The following is an 18547-nucleotide window of genomic DNA, read 5'->3' on the forward strand; positions in this document are numbered from 1 at the left end:
TGTATTTATAGACATAAGTAACTGCTACTACGGGGTAATGCTGGAAGATTAGCAGCACACTCAAGAAACAGCCTCTTTATATTTGACATTAAATACTCACAATGAATGACACATTTGAATGTTAAAAAGAAACAGGATGAGATTTAATGTCAGAAATCAATACTTGTAAACAAAATGTGAAATCAGCCAACTAAATCTTTTGTTTGTGGTCCACCTTCTTCTGAAAACACAAAATCTGGCATCACAGTGTCATTTTAATACCACTTACCCCTAACCTGGTGTCTCCACCCAGAGATCTCCATCCATAGCCATGGAGGCACACAGCTTTACTTTGTCAGCACACACCCTGGAAAAGAGAGGCAGAGTGACAAGAACCTTGTTTGCATTTAAAGAGATACACTAAAGCTGACTGTTCTGAAAAAGGCTCTTAAGAGCTAGTTTATACAGGGTCAAAACCTCCTCCGGTGCTTGATCCATATCACAGCATAGACGTTTTATTTAGACCACAGAGGACTGTAATCGCAGACTGTGTCGTGTATCATTTGCATGGGATGTATTTCACATCCATCTGGGAAACAGTCCAAAGTGGGTGTTTAGGAAGAGCAGAACTTTTGCAAAAACTTCAGGAGGATGACTGGACGAATGCTCTGTCATATTCATTTTGGGGTAATAAGAGCAACAAGACATAATATGGCACAGCCCCGGGTAGTAAGCTATAGAACATGAACTTGACGGGCAGCCATTATCACTGTTAGCTATAAATGGAGCCAGATGGCATATCAAAGTCTTGTTGAAGCATGTAAGGAGAAGAACAAAAACATCTTTTCCACCAAGAAAATTTTAAGTGTGGTTCTTTGCTCTTCCTTTAACAAAAACAGTCCATTTCTGATCAAAACTGCCACTATACATTGGTAGAAATCATGTCATCTGGATGATGCGCGAATGCTAGATGGAAGCGAAAAACAGCCATTAGGAGTGAATGGGGTCGGTTAACCTGGTGCTGAGGCGATCAATATCACAAATTACTCAGTCCTGCAGGCATCCTAACGTCTAACATTGACCACATGAAGAGAGACAAGAGTCTTGAGGAGTCTTGCAATGAGCTTAGAGGCCATCACTGCACCCTTTCACAGCTTGTCACCTTTGTTTTGTCACAAAAATGCTTTTAATGGAAACGCTGATATAATATTAACAAAATAATCCTGGTGGGGCTAGCAACCTAGTAATGATGTGCCACTCATAAACAAGCCTGTTCTACAAAACGGTTCTTAAATGTGAAACAGGGTAGCTGTTTCAACAAGCACGGCTGAATGGACATTAGCTGAAGAAACATAGGTGAGATTAGGGTTTAATGTGCTAAATCATGGCAAACTGTAATGAGCCAAGCTGGACCACTTTATGGACACTGGACGACCCTTGACCAACCATAGTGTAAGAACGTTTTTTTCCCCACTTTGAATGGTTGACACAGTTGTAAACAGCACAAAATATTGGCATTTTAATAGCGTCCCCCTATGCAGAAATCACTTCATGCCCCCATCTGGGGTTCTCTGCTGTTGCCTGATGTCATCTGCATAGATCCTATAGCTATATCCGAGCTAATGGCTTCACCAGCTGCCATTGTTTACCCACTAGGGCCCGCTTTCATTGGTTGTTGTGGGTATTACGTCAGAGGCATAAGGACCTAGAATCAAAGGTGTTAAATATTTACAATTCTAGGTCTGGAGGGCTTTGACGTGATTTTGGGCAGTAAAATAATCGTGACAAATAATCGTTTGCGACGAGCCTACACACGGGATACGCCCCCACAATCATCAGGGAGGCAAATCTAGCCTTGAATTGGGCTTAAAATCCTATAGTGTGTAAAGTACAACTAAAACCACACCTTTTGCTACCACCTCATTCTTCACAAATGATGCTGATTAGTCAATCCATTCTCAGACCAAGAATAAAAGTTTCAGACTGAGGCTTTGTGCAGTGGATCCCCTGATGACAGACTTGGAATCTGGCCAATCCATTGGCTTTGCAAGGTTAAAAGGACTGTTAAAGGTGGAAAGATGGCATCATATGTCACCTTTAAGGGCATAAAGCATTCATGTTTAAATATTTTTTTGCTTGTAGCTTGGTGCATAGTAAAATTATGCTAATTTATTCTGTGTTCAGTACATTTAGAAGCAACATAACAAACCTAGAGTCAAGAAGTGTTCTGATTTTAAAACCTGTTCAAAACTGCAGGATTAGGGGACAGCAAGAATGGCACCTCTCTTTTTGCCAATGTTCCTTCTAGGATGGATAGATTAAGGTTAAGGTTTAGATTTCAGGGGTCAAAAGGGGGTTATAGTTCTGAAAAATGGTGCATGTGGTGTTTTTAGCTGTGTTGTTTTGGAACGTATCTGTAGCAGAGGGTAAGGGTAGGGTATTTGGCACATTGGACTAGGGTCAGGGTTGAGGGCAGGGCCAGCTATTCTGGGCCAACAACTAAATTTGGGGCTAAAGCATGGGTCAGTTTGGGTATTTTTGTTAAGAAAGTTGGTTATGGCTATGAAAAACTCACAAGGCTTTGCAAAGACAGAAGATAAAACGCGTGTGTGTTTGGAGTCAGCACATGACTCAGAGGTGTTTATACCAACCCAAAGCAGGCACGACTGCACGATCACGCACACATATACAGAATTTCTATCAGGTGATTATTCTCCTGTCAGCTATCTGAACTGTCTCTCTCTCTCTCTCTCTCCTAATATGACTCTGTTTCCCCGAACAGTGGACTTACAGCCCCCTACATACTTGCATGCCTCCACCACTGCAGAAGGAGAGAATTAAAGCAATGTGACCAGTTTCTACATTTCTTAATTCTTCATTAAAACTTCCTCCTACATGTAACTCTGGGAGTGTTTTTGAGGACACAGACCTTGAACAAAGAGCCCTTCTTGCTTGCTGGCTAGCTGCTGCTGCTGGTGGAGAGGGGCTGGGTTTGCTCTACAGTCTTCAAGCGGATTTTTTAGACGACGGCAGGAGAAGCAGCATCGGACTCAAGGCTGTGGGCTCGGTGAGGAAATATTGACGTTTTATGGCAGTTTTTTGCAGCAGACACTGGAGCATGTTTTAATCTGCAGAGGGGAGAAATTGATCATGGATGATAGTAAATTCAGGCTTCAAACAATGAGAAAATAGAGTTGGTGTTAATCTCGTAACAGCCAATCAAATTAAAAGCCTATTGTCACATTTTGAGAGAATGGAAAATTAACACCAATTAAAACGAACCAAAATAAACTTTTCTAGCGTTGTTTTCTCTTTCAGTCATTCTCGCTCTGTCACATTAACAGCTGTGGTTCTGTGGTGGTGTATATGTGGGTTTTAGCCCCTATGGGCAGTTGTCCGAGGTTTTCCATTGAAACGTCAGATGCAGCTCAGTGTTTGGTCACCAGTTTATTTCAGAGGCTGCTGTGATCCTCCCGGCGTCCTGACGTCAATTTATAAGGACCCAGCAGTGCCGGGGAGCAGGCACACAACAAGAGAGAAAGAAGCTGGACCATGTTGGCGTAATATTCCCCCTGAAACTGCTGGGCTTTCTGGTAGGATAATTTCTTCTAACCATTTCCTCGTCTTTCCTTCTTTTCGCGTTTGCCCGGTCGCGCGTGCGGCTTTGAGTCTACCTTTCATGTTAATGGTCCGGGTTAAGATGGCCATATCTATCTCTGGGGTTTATTTGGTATTGTTGGTGCATTTTGTGCGCCTATGACTTGTGTTTTTCAGTTGTCATGCCTTCTACAGAGGGCTCTTTCCTCTCGAATCACATCGTATTGTTGGAGGGAGCCGGATTTTTAGAGACTTGTGTGCTCTCTTGGGCCAACACACGATCTTTGTATCCTGTTCGAGGCACCGCAGTGTTTCAGTGAAGGGTCTAAGCTGTCTGACAGGCTGTGTGTCTGTCCAGCTGGTTTAACACCACACATCATCCATAGAGCCAGCCACTAGTTAAGACAGCTCTGTTAAATTAACACAATTTTTTTTAAAGAAGCTTTTAAAATAGCTGCTAAGCTGGGTTTAAAAAGCAGAAGAGGGGATTCCTCTACACTGCCGGACTCTACATCAGTGCAGCATCGCCATAGCAACAGATAGTAAAGCAGCACTCTTCTATCTTATCTCCATCCATCACTAATAGGCTTCACTCTTTAGGGGAGCACTGAGTTCACACTGCTCCTCTGCCAGGGCAGAAATAGGCTTTTGCTCTGGTCAGCATCTATCTGGGAGGGGTGTTATAAAAATTTTAAATATAAACTAACTAAAAGAAGCTCTGTCTCTCACCAGTGACTGACCACGGCCTGAGGCAAACACCAGGGGGGTCCCTGTCCTGAGATTGTATGCGTGAGTGCAGCCATGGGGAAGGACTACTATAAGACCCTAGGGATCCCCAAGGGCTCCAACGAGGAGGAGATCAAGAAGGCGTACCGTCGCATGGCCCTGCGCTTCCACCCCGACAAGAACAAGGACGCCAACGCAGAGGAGAAGTTCAAGGAGATAGCAGAGGCCTATGAGGTGCTCAGTGACCCTAAGAAGAGGGTGGTCTATGACCAGCTGGGAGAGGAAGGTGAGGAGGAGGGAGGGGTCATGATCTGTCTCAGAGTGTTGAGCAGTGTTAGACTAAAAGTATGACTAAATTGTTAGTCTACCTTTATTCAATGAGTGACGAGACAAAGACTAGCTAAAATGAATCTCTGATGTCTGAAACTCTGATGGCAAGTAAGTTTAGTTTTTGTCAAGAAGACTAAATTGAGTTAAAGGTAGTTACGTTTTAACTGGACATTTAAAAATCCATGATATTCTTCCACTGTGGGTAAATCCATCATAACACAATGCATCTGTAGATCTTCTGCCTCTCAGCTGTAGACAGCAGAGATCCCAGGTTTATCAGGTGCACAGAACACTGGTATGATTTGGCACCAGGTTCAGGCAAAGAAAATTAATGTTCTGACTAAAAGTAGAGACTAAAATGTAAGGGCTTTTATTTATTATCCTTGACTAAAACTAGGACTGTCAAGATAAATCTAGTTAATTGTGATTAATGAAGGTCCACAACAAGTGCACTATTTTTTTAATTGTGGTTAACCCTGCAGCCACAGTGATGTAAAAACTAAAGTCCATCACTACTCCTAAAAGGGATATTTCAGTATTTTTGAAGTTTGGTTTTCCAAGGTGCTTGGCGACAGCAGTGCCATTAGCCTCCAGTGATTTCAGAGCGCTTTGCCCCTTCAAACAGGATGTGCTTGGGGAAGCTAGGCTGTACAGTGTAGCAGATGGGTATAGTTTCTCTGTGTAAGTTAACGAGTTTAAGGTCCAGAAGACAATGCTGGCTCAATTATATGCTATGTCAAAAATTTTGGAGCATCTTATTTTTCACCCAGAAAGCCTCTGTGTTTGGCACTATTTTGCAATGCTAGCTTTTGCAACCGGCTACATGTTCTTCCACCTCAGTATATCTGAACAGCTGTTTGTGCCAAACACAGAGGCTTTCTGGGTGAAATATAAAACGTTCAAACATTTTTGATGCAGCGTAGAATTGAGTCAACATTGTTTTTTGGCCCATTTTTTTTACCTTAAACTCGCTAAATTACACAGTGAAACTGCCCCTGTCTGCTACACTGTAAAGCCTAGCTTCTCCAAACATGTCCTGCTTGAAGGGGCAACATTCACCGATATCTTGGGAGGATAATGCCACTATTATTGCCAATTACTTTATGTAACCCAACTAAAAATTTATCAAAATATCCCTTTAATGTCTCATTTTTACTTAAAAAATGCACAGATAGCTCAGTGGACAAGTTAAAAGTCATCTGAACCTTTTTAATGTTCTTTTATTTAATCTTCAATCCATAACAACTTCCCTTTTCTGTGGTTAAGATCATAATGATATTTTCAGTCTACCTAAAAAGGAGGTCTGTATCCAAATAGGAAGTCAGTTACTTTTAGTGTATGACAGTAGACAAATCCAAAATGACACAAAAACAGTTCAAAATGCTAAATAGGGGGATTTTAAATGGGTTAGGTGCGATTAATCATGATTACTTCAGAATACCAAGACTAACAGCCCTAACTAAGACTTAAAAGGGTAAAAATGACTTAAATATGACTACAGCTAATGAGCACTTAACCTTAAGACCAAAACAAAAATTAATAATAGCAGTCAAAATTAGCATCTTGTCAGTAAGGCATTGTTATAAAGACTTTCTGATGTATTAAGTTGTTAATGAAATAGTTCAGGGACACTGAACATCTACCATCAATGTGCTGGTCTGCAGTTATTGAAGTAATAAAAGTGTCTCCTCCATGTTTTCATGTCTGTGTTACTGTGCTGGCATGTGTGGGATTATCCATTGTTACCTTTACTTGTCAACAAGCTCTAATAACTTACAGTCTTCCTCAGCTGCTAGTGTAGTATTTGCACAAAAGAGTGCATGTTTGTGCGTGCGTGTGATAGCTGACAGACAGATGGCTTAAGATCATTACGTGGTTGAGTTATGAATAGCAGCGACTGCTGTAGTTTGCTTGTGTGGGTGTTTTGTGCATGTGTCTCCGTTGAAAGGTGTGTATGTGCTATTGTGTGTATTAATGTGAGCGTGTTGGACAGAGTGACCTGGTATTTTATGAGTTCCTCCGCTGGCAGAGCTGTTTGAAGATTAGTGATGCTGTGGGATTTTTCCTGCCCACGTGGGCTCCACTCTTCTCTGCGCTGTTACCAGCACCAGTCTCATGTGAACAGGGTCCAGAGCCTGGTTTCTGAGTTCAGAAAAATGAGTGTTTTTCAGCTAGTGGGTGTTTGCATGTGCCTCAGAGGTCTCACGTTCTGGTTCTTTTCTCTCGTTCAGGTTTGAAGACAGGAGGCAGTAGCTCCTCAGGTGCTCCAGGAAGCTCGACGTACCACTACACCTTCCATGGAGACCCCCACGCCACCTTTGCCTCCTTCTTTGGTGGCTCCAACCCCTTCGACATGTTCTTTGGCTCCAACCGGAGCCACAGCCGCTCCAATGGGTTCTCCTTTCACAACGACCACGACAACGAGCAGGACATGGACGTGGATGAGGACGACCCTTTCTCCCATTTTGGGAGACAATTTGGCTTTCCCGGCGGGATGAATAATGGCTTCCCAGGGGAGGGGCGCAGGAGAAGAGGGGCGCCATCAGAGCGCCTAAGCACTGGGCGGAAGCAGCAGGACCCTCCAGTGGTCCATGAGCTGAAGGTCTCCCTGGAGGAGATCTTCCATGGCTGCACCAAACGCATGAAGATCACCCGGCGGAGGCTGAACCCAGACGGGCGGAGCATGAGGACAGAGGACAAGATCCTCAACATTGTCATCAAGAAGGGCTGGAAGGAGGGAACCAAGATCACCTTCCCAAAGGAGGGTGACGAGACCCCTGAGAACATTCCTGCTGACATAGCATTTGTGCTCAAAGACAAAGGGCATGCCCACTTCAAAAGAGACGGTTCCAATGTAATTTTTAACTGCAAGATCAGCTTGAAAGAGGTGAGTATGCCCCTTTTTTACCTAATAATCCTCTGGTCTCTCTTTCTTCTCTCTTTACTACAGCTCTGCATTTTGATGAATGCATAGTGCTGCTGAGGTTGTGTGTTTGATACCCAGTGACGCAAACCAGGCAGGAATTTTAATGCATTCATAGAGCTGCAAAGTTCTGCATGAATATCCAAACAGTGGCTGTTGTTTAGACCTGGTCAAACAGTGGATAGGGTGGAGAAGTGTCACTATAATTTCAGAGTAGGATTATGTCCCTGGTAGGTGGTCTCAAAGCCTTTGAGGTGTGAGTGTATTTGTGTGTTTGTTGCTGGAGGGCAGGATCAGTGAACAGCAGCGTCTCTGCCACCACAGTGCGAGAGAGGCAGCAGGAATGTCTTGTCCTTGTGTGACTGCTGTGGAACCATCATCCTCACTTGTTCTGCGCTGCTGTCTGAATAAATATACATAAACATCCCAGTAGGTTCACACACAGACACAGACATGCATTCAGGCTTACACACTTGCATCTTTCGAGCGTATTTGCAAACACACCCACATTTAAAGATGGATTGTAGTGTGACAGTGGTGACAATCCAGGCTGCTATTACTTTGATTGGCAGGACATTTAATTAGCTGCTCCTACAAGGGCATCGGGTCCAGCGTGGCTCTGCTCTGTCTACGAATTATACAAGCTTTAATGTTACTAATAGCACTTCCACTCAGTGGCCTGCACTCCACATGGCGTGCTTAATGGCAGGTGTTCTCAAAGAGTTGGAGATGTCAGGGGGGGTTGTTTGTGCTCCATTCAAACCAATTTTGAGCTTTTTTTTCTCTAAAAGCAGAACCGACTCTCTGCTGAAATCTCTTCAGAAGTTATTCACCATGAAACATAGTAACCTGCTCACAGCATTGCCATGAAGACAGCCTAGATAATAGGAGAACATTAGATTTTGTTAAGTCGCATTAAACAGAAGATGGTGCTTGATCAAACTCGCACAGTGATTTGGTTTGCTGCAGAACTCCCACAGCTAAGTCCTCTGCTCCTACAGCACACAGATAAGAGACTTAGTGTGATGCAGCAAAAGACGCGGTGGGGGAGAGAAGGAGGGATAAGAATGGGGGTTGGGGGGTATCCGGGGAATAGCAGGGAAGTGGGTCAGATGATTCAGTATCCAAAGCAAATAAGAGCTCATATTCCACTGCCTGGCTTCCCTGAAGATGTGATGCTGCAGTAAAACACAGCATCAGGAATACACGCTGCACACCAGAAAACCTGCAACATATGGTAAGCCAAATGTTATGCAATGCACTGGTAGATAATATAACACAGCCACATAGGTGATTGTCTTCTACCAGCCAAGAGACTAAAGACGTCCGCATTCTACAAACAAAAAACAAAGGGAAAAAGGCTTTCAGGACTTCAATATCATAGGATTCCCTTGCTGTGTTTCATTTTTGCCTAAAGCCCATTCTATCTGACCAAGCTTTGAACCTTTAAGTGTCACATCCAGAGCCAACTTTCATTTTTTCAGTGTCTTCACTGTGGCAGCAATCAAGAGCAGTTAGAGAGATTAGTGCAAATTTGACAGGTTGATTTTGCCGAAACTGGCCTATACCTGGATTTATAGGCTGCTCGTTCTGGCATTAATGATTCCTCTGCAGTCTGCAGGAATCTTTTGTGGCAGTGCGCCGCTAACTCCTGTTAACACTGCCTATCGTGCTCAAACACACTTTGGCTTTAATTGTAGCCATTAGGTTGTGAAGGTAAAGTTAAGAACTCTGTTTCTGCTGTTTCAAGAATGGTGTATAAACTATTAGTACTAAGGTTCTGAAACAATGGGAGCAACAGAGCATTAGATTTTTTTTAACTGGTTCAAATAGGTTCAGTTCAAAACACAATGGTAACTAGTGCATTGGACAATCACAGATTAGGTATAGTCAGAGTGCTGTTTTATCTCAGTGGTTAAAGCATGCAGCTCATATGCAGAGACTATAACCTTTGGTGCAGCATCCTCAGGCTGATCTTCAACTGTAGTCACTTTGCTTCATGTCAACCCCCAATCTCCACCTAGTTTTTTCTGTTACTCTTCCGTTTTCCTATCAATAAACATAAAAAGCCCCCCACCCCTTTACCCCCTAAAATATATGGATTAAGTCAAGGTTGCTAAATAAATCACAATTTCAATGACACATGAAAATGCTAAATTTACACATTAAAAAATACTTTATTGCAATGAATAACAATGCAAGTTTTTTTGTTTTCACACAATGCACTGACTTCCACATCCACAAACATTGGAAACCTGGATATATGTGCCATGCATTACCTCTGTTTGACTGGCCAGATGGATGATGTCCCTGCTTATGTTTAGCCACTCTCAGATTTGCTTGTGGCCACTAAAAGGTTAATTAGTCCAATGGCTGTAGAAGGAGAGAACAGGGTAGAAAAAGTGTGGCTGCAAAAGAACAGCATGTCTGCTACTGTTGAACTAATTTTAGCTCAGGAGAGACAGTGTGTTACAATCACCACTTTGCACTTTTCACACATGCAATAATTTTAGGGTAACCTACCCATAAGAAATTCTGGTTTGCTTGTCTCTCACGGAAAGAAATTTCCCCCTTCCTTACTTGGGGTTGACAGGGGGAATATTTGGGGTCTAGCAGGAAAAATTCAGGGTAAAATCAAGGTTAAAAACTCAGATATTTGCATTTACACATGCAGCTCACCCTGGTAAATTCAGGACGTTTTCAGGAGTTTTGGGCAAGTGGGGCTTTTCTGTGTTAAACATGACAAATAGCAGGATGACATAGAAAAGAGAGATGCACCTAAAGTTAGGACTGAGGCCAGTGTTTAACGTAACAATTTAGCCGATGCCAGTACTGATGTTTTTTTCATCACTTTTGGTGTTAAACTTTTTCTCTAACTTTGACAAATCAGTTTGTCTAACTGGTAACTTCTTCTGCCCTGTAAAAGTCTTTTTTTTAATTCAGCAACTAGATATACCAAGTTCTGTCATAGTATTGATTGGACCCTACAGATAGATATTGGTATCTGTTACAGTATCTATTCATGCCACATTATTTGTCAGATGGCAATGTTTGTGAATGGCCAATATTGGCCAATATCGATGTTAAACTGATGTTTCTGTGCAACCCAATAGCAACTGTAAGTTCTAGTTAAAATTTTAACTAATAATTATTGCATGTCTTGCCATCACTGTATTAAACTACACTATAGCACATTGCAGATTTTCCTCATATTATACAGGCCTCAACAAAAAGGACTACCTAACACATAAGCACAAAAACGCAATAACTACTGTGAGAATTTGGAACAAAGGAATAAACTAGTACATTCTACAGAGCAATCAGACAAGTACAGCAAATCAAAGAGTACATGAGTAAGTTTGTGTCTCCAGAGCTATGGTGTCTGAGCTGAGGCTTATGCAATCAGTGGGCCCTCAGATCAGCATCAGTGTGTGTCGAGCGTCATGGCAACCTGTCTCTGTGTGTAAGACTCGTGTTAGTGAATGGAACTGTTTATAATGAGGGGATGAGCCCCAGTCTCAATCACAGTGATTGGCTAAATCACCTCCTAATGTATGTAGTTTGTAAGAGAGGGCTGATGTCATGGTTGAAAATCTCTGTCTGTCCTCTGAAACAGCTGCTCTGTTTAGTGGATTTCAAGCCTCCACATGTCCATCCCTGTTTGTAAAAAAAAAAAAAAAAACAGAAAACACCAGACCAGACAAGAAAATCCTGCAGCAATCTTAAAACAATTAAAGTCATGTAATAACATGGACTGAGTGTCAGAGGTTAAGCACGTGCCATTACAGGCCTAATCGCCCTTACATCATGAGGGTCTGGCTGCCTTCATAGGGTTTGAGATAAGAGCTGGCATGTTTTTGGAAAAACTTGAGAGGGAAACCTGATCCATCAAAAAGTTAGCCTTGAACAGCACAGAGCCAAGGGACGTTATCTGTTTGAGCACCAATTCCCAGCATGTGTGAAGCACTTGTATTCATAATACTAATTAAAAGTAGGCTAGATAAAACAAAATAGCAGAATTGCTGTTCTTTCTCACCACAAGGTCTTTTTCAACTTCCTTTTTAATTAACCATACCTGATAGATGTCACAAGATGGACTGAAATAAAGATGAATTATATATGGTCAAATGATGGGAATGCACAGCACATAAAGGGTCCATTCTCATAACTTGATGTTAAACATACGATACACAATAGGCTGTATTGTGCAGTCATACTTTGGTATGACTGAAATGCTGACTGAATTATCTTGTTTATGTTTTTTTCTTTTTTTCATCCAAGCTTTAGCTCTGGTAAGACATGTAGGTCTACTGTAATCATGGTGACACTGGCATTCAACAGAGCAGCTATCATGACTGTGATAGCTTGTGACATGCTAAAATTTTGTGTGTAATAGCTACTTGTTATACTTAAGCATGCTATTAAGTCATGTTAGAATACAAGATAGACTAACATGGCTGTTTTAGCTTGTAAAATGTAAAAGAAATTACTTAATAGCAGCTTGCTAACATTTAGCATGTCGACACTGCTATTGAGCCATGTTAGAATAGCTACAAGAGAAAAGACTGCATGGCTGTATTAGCTTGTAAAATGCTAAAATTTTGTGCTTATAGCTGCTAGCTAAACTTTCATTACTGCTATTAAGCCATGTTAGAATAGACGAGAGAAACTTAGATGGCTGTGTTAGCTTGTAACATGCTAAAAATGTGTGCTTAATAGCCACTTGCTTAACTTTAGCATGTCAACACTTCTTTCAAATCATGTTAGTATATAACAGAGAAGCTAACATGACTTTGGTAACCTGTAACATGCAAAAATGTTGTGCTTAATAGCTACTTGCTTAACTTTCAACACTGTTACTAAGCCATGTAAGAAGCTTGTCAGCAAAAGAGTGGCCAAAATGATTGTGTTAGCTTGTAACATGGTACAATGTTATGCTCAATAGCTACTTGCCAAACTTTCAACACTGCTATTAAGCCTAGAGGACAAGACAGAGACTAACATGAATGTGGTAGCTTGTAAAATGCTTAAAAAAAAAAAAAAAAAAGGTTAATATCTACATGCTTAACTTTAGCATGTCAACACTGTGATTAAGCCATGTTGGTAGACAGTCAGTTCTTTAAAACCACTTCTTAAAACACATTTTTACAGACTTGCTTTTATGTGATGTCATCTTTTTAATTGGTTCTAATAGTTTAATTTGTTTCTAATCTTTTAGCAGATTTATTCCTATTTTTACTCTTCTTTTATTTCATTTCATTTTTTACCTAATCCTTTGATGTTTCTGTCCATTTTGTTGTTTGCTCTCTTTCTGCTTTTGCTCTCAAATGATCAGTTTTAATGCCTCGTTTGTATAGAGCTTTATCTTTAACAGATTTTCCCCCTTCATTGCAAATTTACCATTTTTACTGGCTCTTGTTCTGTTTCTCTTATCACGTCTGATTGCCTTTACCCTCGTTTTAATGTTTTTATTTCTCTCATTTTTTACCTCTTTATGTCCCTTTTAACTGCACACTCTTGCATTCTGGTCCTCTTGGTGTCAACCTGTGTAGCTGGGTTCCTGTGTTGCCTTGGTTACTATGTTTTTTTTTTGTTTTTATGGTACCTATGATGCCTGTGCTCTTATGATCATTGATGTCTTAGTTGTATGGTTACAATGCCTGCACACTAATGATGTTATGATATCATGGTTTACTTGGTATCTGAGACATCTACGTATTGATGCTATTAGTTTATTATCTTGATCATGTTTTCTGTTCTTGAACTTTTGGGTTCTGTGGATGTTTCTGGGTATCGTTCTGTTGTCTCTGTCTCTAGTTAGTTGCTTTGCTCTTGTTGTTAACCATGTCAAAGCACTTTGTAAACCCTTGTTTTTAAAGGTGATCTATAAATAAAGTTATTATTATTATTATTATTATTATTAAGAGAGAGGCTATTATGACTGTTAGCTTGTGACACGCTGAATTTGTATGCTCAATAGTTACTTGCTAAACTTAAACATGTCAACACTGCTATTTAGCCATGTAGGAATACAAGAGAGGAAAATATGACTGTGTTAGCTTGTAACATGCTCAAAAAAATTGGGAAATGGTGGTTTTGTACCTGCATTAGCATGAAATGTAGACTGTTAAAAAAATTGGACAAAACCTGTGTGACGTCAGTCATTTGATTTCAATAGGCAGACTCAAACAGCTTTTGAAGCCAATCCGCGGTGGCTTCCATATTTAAATTGTTGTTTAAACCGAACTTTGGATCAACCTAATGGCAGACAAGAGCCCGCCTACTGAGCTCGACTTCCTGTTAGCTAAGCTAGCTAGCCTTCTGGTTGACAGATAGGTAGCGTCTGCCTGTCAAGCTATTTGTCAAACAATCACGCCAATCAGTCACACTCGTCGTATTGCAATTTTTTGCACTTCCACATTAGCTTCATTTTTCTGGACAGGAGGCTGCCACTTGGCATGAAATCACTGAGTATTAAACCATATTGGCGTAAGACAGAACAGCTCACATGACTGTCTAAGCACAACAAACTAAAGTATTTTTGTGAACAGTGTTTTTAATACCTGCTAAGCACCACCACATCAGCATGGCTTTTAAAGGTCTGTTAGTTTGGTGACATAAGCATTTGACAGGGTAGCTAGCATGGCTGAACAAGCTGTCTGGTTTAGTCCATTAGAGTTTGTTATGGTTTGTTTGTGCTTCCAAGAGCCACAAGTCTTTTGACTTACCCAGTATGTGCTGGAGGAAGTTAAGTAGCTACAGTATATTAGTGCTATTTCTTTTCTTTTTTGTAGTACTTTTGTGGGCAAAAATGACCTATGAGTAGAAAACTGGCTGGAGATTAGGGGAAATGAGCTGTTCTTCTAACTGAGTATTTTTGGTCGCTATTAGTCTTTTATTTCTTCCTACTTTCTTGACCTTAACTTTTTCAAACGTTTGTATCTTCTCTCCATCTGCCTCTCTACAGCTTTTAAGTATTTATTCAATACTTCCTTTTCTAACAGTTGCTTACTAATGCATTATATAAGAAACATTTTATTGGCCAGGATGTTCATTCATAGAGTTGTGGATTTAAATAGTTCTTTTTATTCAGTGTAAATCTGGCAGGTGATGCTCTTTGGAAAGCCTGTGGAGTCGAGATAACCACCACAGGCCTCCATGTTTAGTTTAGCGCTTGCTACGCTCTGCCTGGATTCACCAGGCATTGTGATAAGGAGGTGAGGTTTAGTGTGTGTTTTGCAGGAGTGTTTGTGTGTTCCCTCTTCTTGTCTTGCCAGCCCATCTGACAAGCGCTCCAACTATTTACAAGCTCAGCCGATTCCAACCTCACTTCATTAGCCCCCGCTATGAGGCTGTTGCTAAAATTAGCCCCCTGTGCAATGTGTAGCCCCTTCAACATTGGACACACTCCTTCCACCTACACACTCACAAAGACAGGAAAATCTTTCCTCTGCCAAGTCATGTTTTCCTATTGGACCTGTTCCCTGTGCTGATCTGTGGACCCCACAGCACTGAAGTCAAGACCAAAACAACTCACCGGAAAGATTTACTTCTAATCTTTTTCTTTCAAAACGCACATGTAACACAGACAAAATATGTTCAGAGGAAAGATAAGCTCAGTTCTTTCTTGGTGGAAACATTAGCTCATAAGTGTATTCATGGCTTTGGTATTTCAATGCTACTAAAAATATTAACCATATGTACTCTTCTCTCCTGCAGGCGTTGTGTGGCTGCACAGTTAGCATTCCCACGCTGGATAACCGCATCATCTCGCTCCCGTGTCATGACATCATCAAGCCAGGAACGGTGAAGCGAGTCAGGGGGGAAGGCCTGCCTTTCCCAAAGAACCCGTCACAGCGCGGTGACCTCATTGTGGAGTTTTCCGTCCGTTTTCCCGACAGGATCCCCCCGCAGTCCCGAGAGATCATCAGACAACATCTTCCCCAGTCATAATACTCACATTAACTACAACACACCAACACCTCCTTTATGTGCCATATTTTTGACTTTATTGTAGTTTCTCTTCCACTTCCAGTCCCCACTCTGTGTTAAGGCACTCAGCATTTAAGTCTGCTGTTTGTAGGGTCTTCTTGGTGGGTGGATGAGGGAAGATTTCCAACATGAATGGCAGTATCAGGATGTTTTTATTTGTTTGTTTTGGCACACAAATACACACAAGCTTGGAGCAGTGGAGTGGTGCTGAGGATGGGCTTAGCACAATCGTGTCTTTTACCCAATGGTCTTTTCTTAACTCTGTTTTTTACGGATTTATCAGTGGTTTTCTATGCTGTCAGACTCTCTGATCCTTGACTTTTTGTGATAGGATGAAGGTTGAGATATTTTTTAAAAGACACTTCTTTCCCAGGATTATTCTTTTTTCCAAAGGAAGTTTCAAATAGGATTATTTATTTTATCCTTGGGTGTACCAGCAGCTTCAGTGTGTTAAGAGCAAAGTTCTAATGCTTTTGGTCTGAGTGAGTGTTACACTGTTATTCTGCAGGCTGTTAACTATTCGATAAGACCCGTCGCCCCTAAAACTAGTTGTTTTCTGATGTGTGCAATGCCACTTAGACTCCTTCATCACTCCAAATAATATCTCAGCTTCATTGGGAAAATATGGGACAGACAATCACACTAACAGCAGTGTAAGCTTGGTTAATACAATCTGCACATTATAAAGGTGCTTTTCCATCTGAGCCTTGTGGCTGCTCAAAAATATCAGCTTAGCTCGCCATATGAGGGACATCAAGGTGCCTTAGCCCAATGTTATACCACACATGTGAACATACACACAGGTCACACTGTAATATAGAAAGCCAGCCATGAAAAGTGCACAACAGGTGATGCCCAATGCTGTGTTAAAACATTACCTTTGGTATCTGGTGAAAAATACCAAGTAAGCAATACAACTTTGAAAGTTGTATTTCATGTAAGCAAAGACCATTTTTACTTAACTGATGCATTTAGCCAGTTTATCCCTGTAAAGTGCCGTACAAGCACAGGCTGGATTTCCCAGAGGAACCTACATCCACTATAAAAAGTGAAGATTTCTCTGGGAAAGCCAGCTCTGCTGTATATTCTGCTTTCTCTCGTGCCATTTAAAGGCAGTGTCTCGGTGCTACTGTGAGCAGTGCCAAAAGTAGACCCCTAAAGGATCTACATTTGGTTAAATGAGTCTTTAGTTTGTGATTTAATAATTGCTTCTGTCATAGGTAACATCTGTACATCAAACTTCCCATCTGTTTTCCAGTAGAGACCCCGGTTGGGCAGGTTTTATATTTTTGCAGCAGCTGTTCTGTGTGTCAGCTGTAGGGGGCTCTAAAGCTCTCCTCGGCTCTTCCTACTGTACTTTACAGTACAAATAAGAAATATTTATAAGTGTGATTTATGCCAACAGACCTGTGAGGTCATATATATCTTGTAGGACAAATGTTTGAATGCAAAATGTGGATAAAAGCACTTTTATGTTGTTAGAAATAACTGACAAACTATGAGATGATGGGATGGACTTGATGTGTCTGAGTGTGAGAGCATCCTGAATCTCAGAGAATGAGAAGCTGGAATTTATGAAAAATCAGAATGTACGTGTGCTGCTGCTGAGAGACTGACTCTGCTTCTGTGCATTTTAACATATTTATGACCTTTTGGAAACAAATAAACCAACTGTGTGAACTTAACACTGTTGTTTCATGTTGATTTGTTTTCCTGGGATTAATCACCTACCAAAGAATATAAATGATTTTGTCTTCTGTCTGCAAAGACAGACATCCGTTAAATAAAGTGTGAAAGTATGTTTTTAAACCACAAGGTGGTACATTTAAAGTCATATAACATGTACAAACCCCACTTCCACTGTGTAAAATGTCATCCAAAGTAAAATACACTGATTTCCAATTACCTTTAAACTCAGTTGAACGCAGCACAAAGACAAGATAACTGTGATAAATGTTCAAACAGAAACATTTTTAAACACATTCTGATTCCTGCAGTACTTTCTGAAATACTTGGGACAGAAGGATGTTTATCACTTTGTTCCATCGCCTTCTCTTCTAACACACCGTAAACATCTAAGGACTGAAGACACTAATTATTAAAGTACTAAAGAGGGAGTCTTTCCCATGCTTGCTTGATATACATCTTAAGTTGCACAACATTGGGGGGTTTCATTTTTCATTCATCTGCATGTCTAGCATAGTACCAGCACTCTTACTGCAAAGCCATGTGATTTAAATGACATTTAAGTCCTTAATTTCCAGTCATGGTTTAACCTTTACTATGCATTTTGGTATTAAATAATGTTTGAAACAACTTACATTCAGTTATTTACTGTATGAAAACAGAGTGGTCGATTTATGACATGCAGGTTAAAGGAAATATGTAACAGTTTTGCAAGGTGAACATTATATGACTATTATTAGCAGGAAAATACAAACATCTATCATTAGGTTATTTGGAGAGTTAAAGAGATTAAAGCCTTGGTGTGAAATGAAACCTTTTCAGAGTAGATGTTACATATTACATTTAGACATATTTCTGTACCACTAAGCTGGTTCAGTTCTGCTTTATTCACTGCAAAAATCAAGGCCATACTAACAGCCAAACGCAGTGAACTTTTAATCCATACCTTAATCTTCTACCAGTGAGTTTACTGCAACTCTCTCTTCACTGGCATCACTCAGCCCTCTATATTACACCTACTATTTGTACAAAATGACACAGCTAGGGTTTTTTAACACATAGTGGTTGTCATTCCCACAACACTCCAGTTTTTGCTCACTGTTTTACATTTAAGCTCGGGACAAATTTCAAGACTATATAAATCACAGAGAAGGCCCTGCATGGCCAGGCTCCTACATACATAACAGAATAACTGTGCCCTTGTTTTTGCAGCCTTCTCAGATCATCTGTGATCATGCATTTGCAGTGGCAGCTCCAAGGTAATTCTGAGGAACTGTCTTCCCCAGAACAAGTCTGCCAAATGTGTCGTTTCTT

General features: G+C 40.9%; 1 protein-coding gene across 2 annotated transcripts; it reads left to right on the forward strand.

The window, feature by feature from the left end:
- The first annotated feature begins 2785 nt into the window (after positions 1-2785).
- Positions 2786-17232, forward strand: dnajb5 (DnaJ heat shock protein family (Hsp40) member B5). 2 transcript variants are annotated; one of them, XM_041788110.1, is made up of 5 exons: positions 2786-3046; positions 3426-3572; positions 4309-4588; positions 6864-7519; positions 15275-17232. In XM_041788110.1, exons 3-5 carry the CDS (start codon positions 4378-4380, stop codon positions 15506-15508), a joined length of 1101 nt encoding a protein of 366 aa, XP_041644044.1. In that variant the 5' UTR covers positions 2786-3046; positions 3426-3572; positions 4309-4377; the 3' UTR covers positions 15509-17232. The 2 variants fall into 2 exon arrangements, with proteins under 2 accessions (XP_041644044.1, XP_041644043.1); XM_041788109.1 differs by lacking the exon at positions 3426-3572.
- Positions 17233-18547: the final 1315 nt, after the last annotated feature.

This window comes from Cheilinus undulatus, linkage group 5 (genome assembly GCF_018320785.1).
Source record: "Cheilinus undulatus linkage group 5, ASM1832078v1, whole genome shotgun sequence".
Classification (NCBI taxonomy): Eukaryota; Metazoa; Chordata; class Actinopteri; order Labriformes; family Labridae; genus Cheilinus; species Cheilinus undulatus.

Excerpts from the sequence above, each read along its gene's own strand:
- dnajb5 (XM_041788110.1), top strand. The coding sequence starts at position 4,378 with ATGGGGAAGGACTACTATAAGACCCTAGGGATCCCCAAGGGCTCCAAC. Across the intron at positions 4,589-6,863 it reads TGACCAGCTGGGAGAGGAAG|GTTTGAAGACAGGAGGCAGT; the intron begins GTGAGGAGGAGG and ends TCTCTCGTTCAG. Across the intron at positions 7,520-15,274 it reads GCAAGATCAGCTTGAAAGAG|GCGTTGTGTGGCTGCACAGT; the intron begins GTGAGTATGCCC and ends TCTCTCCTGCAG.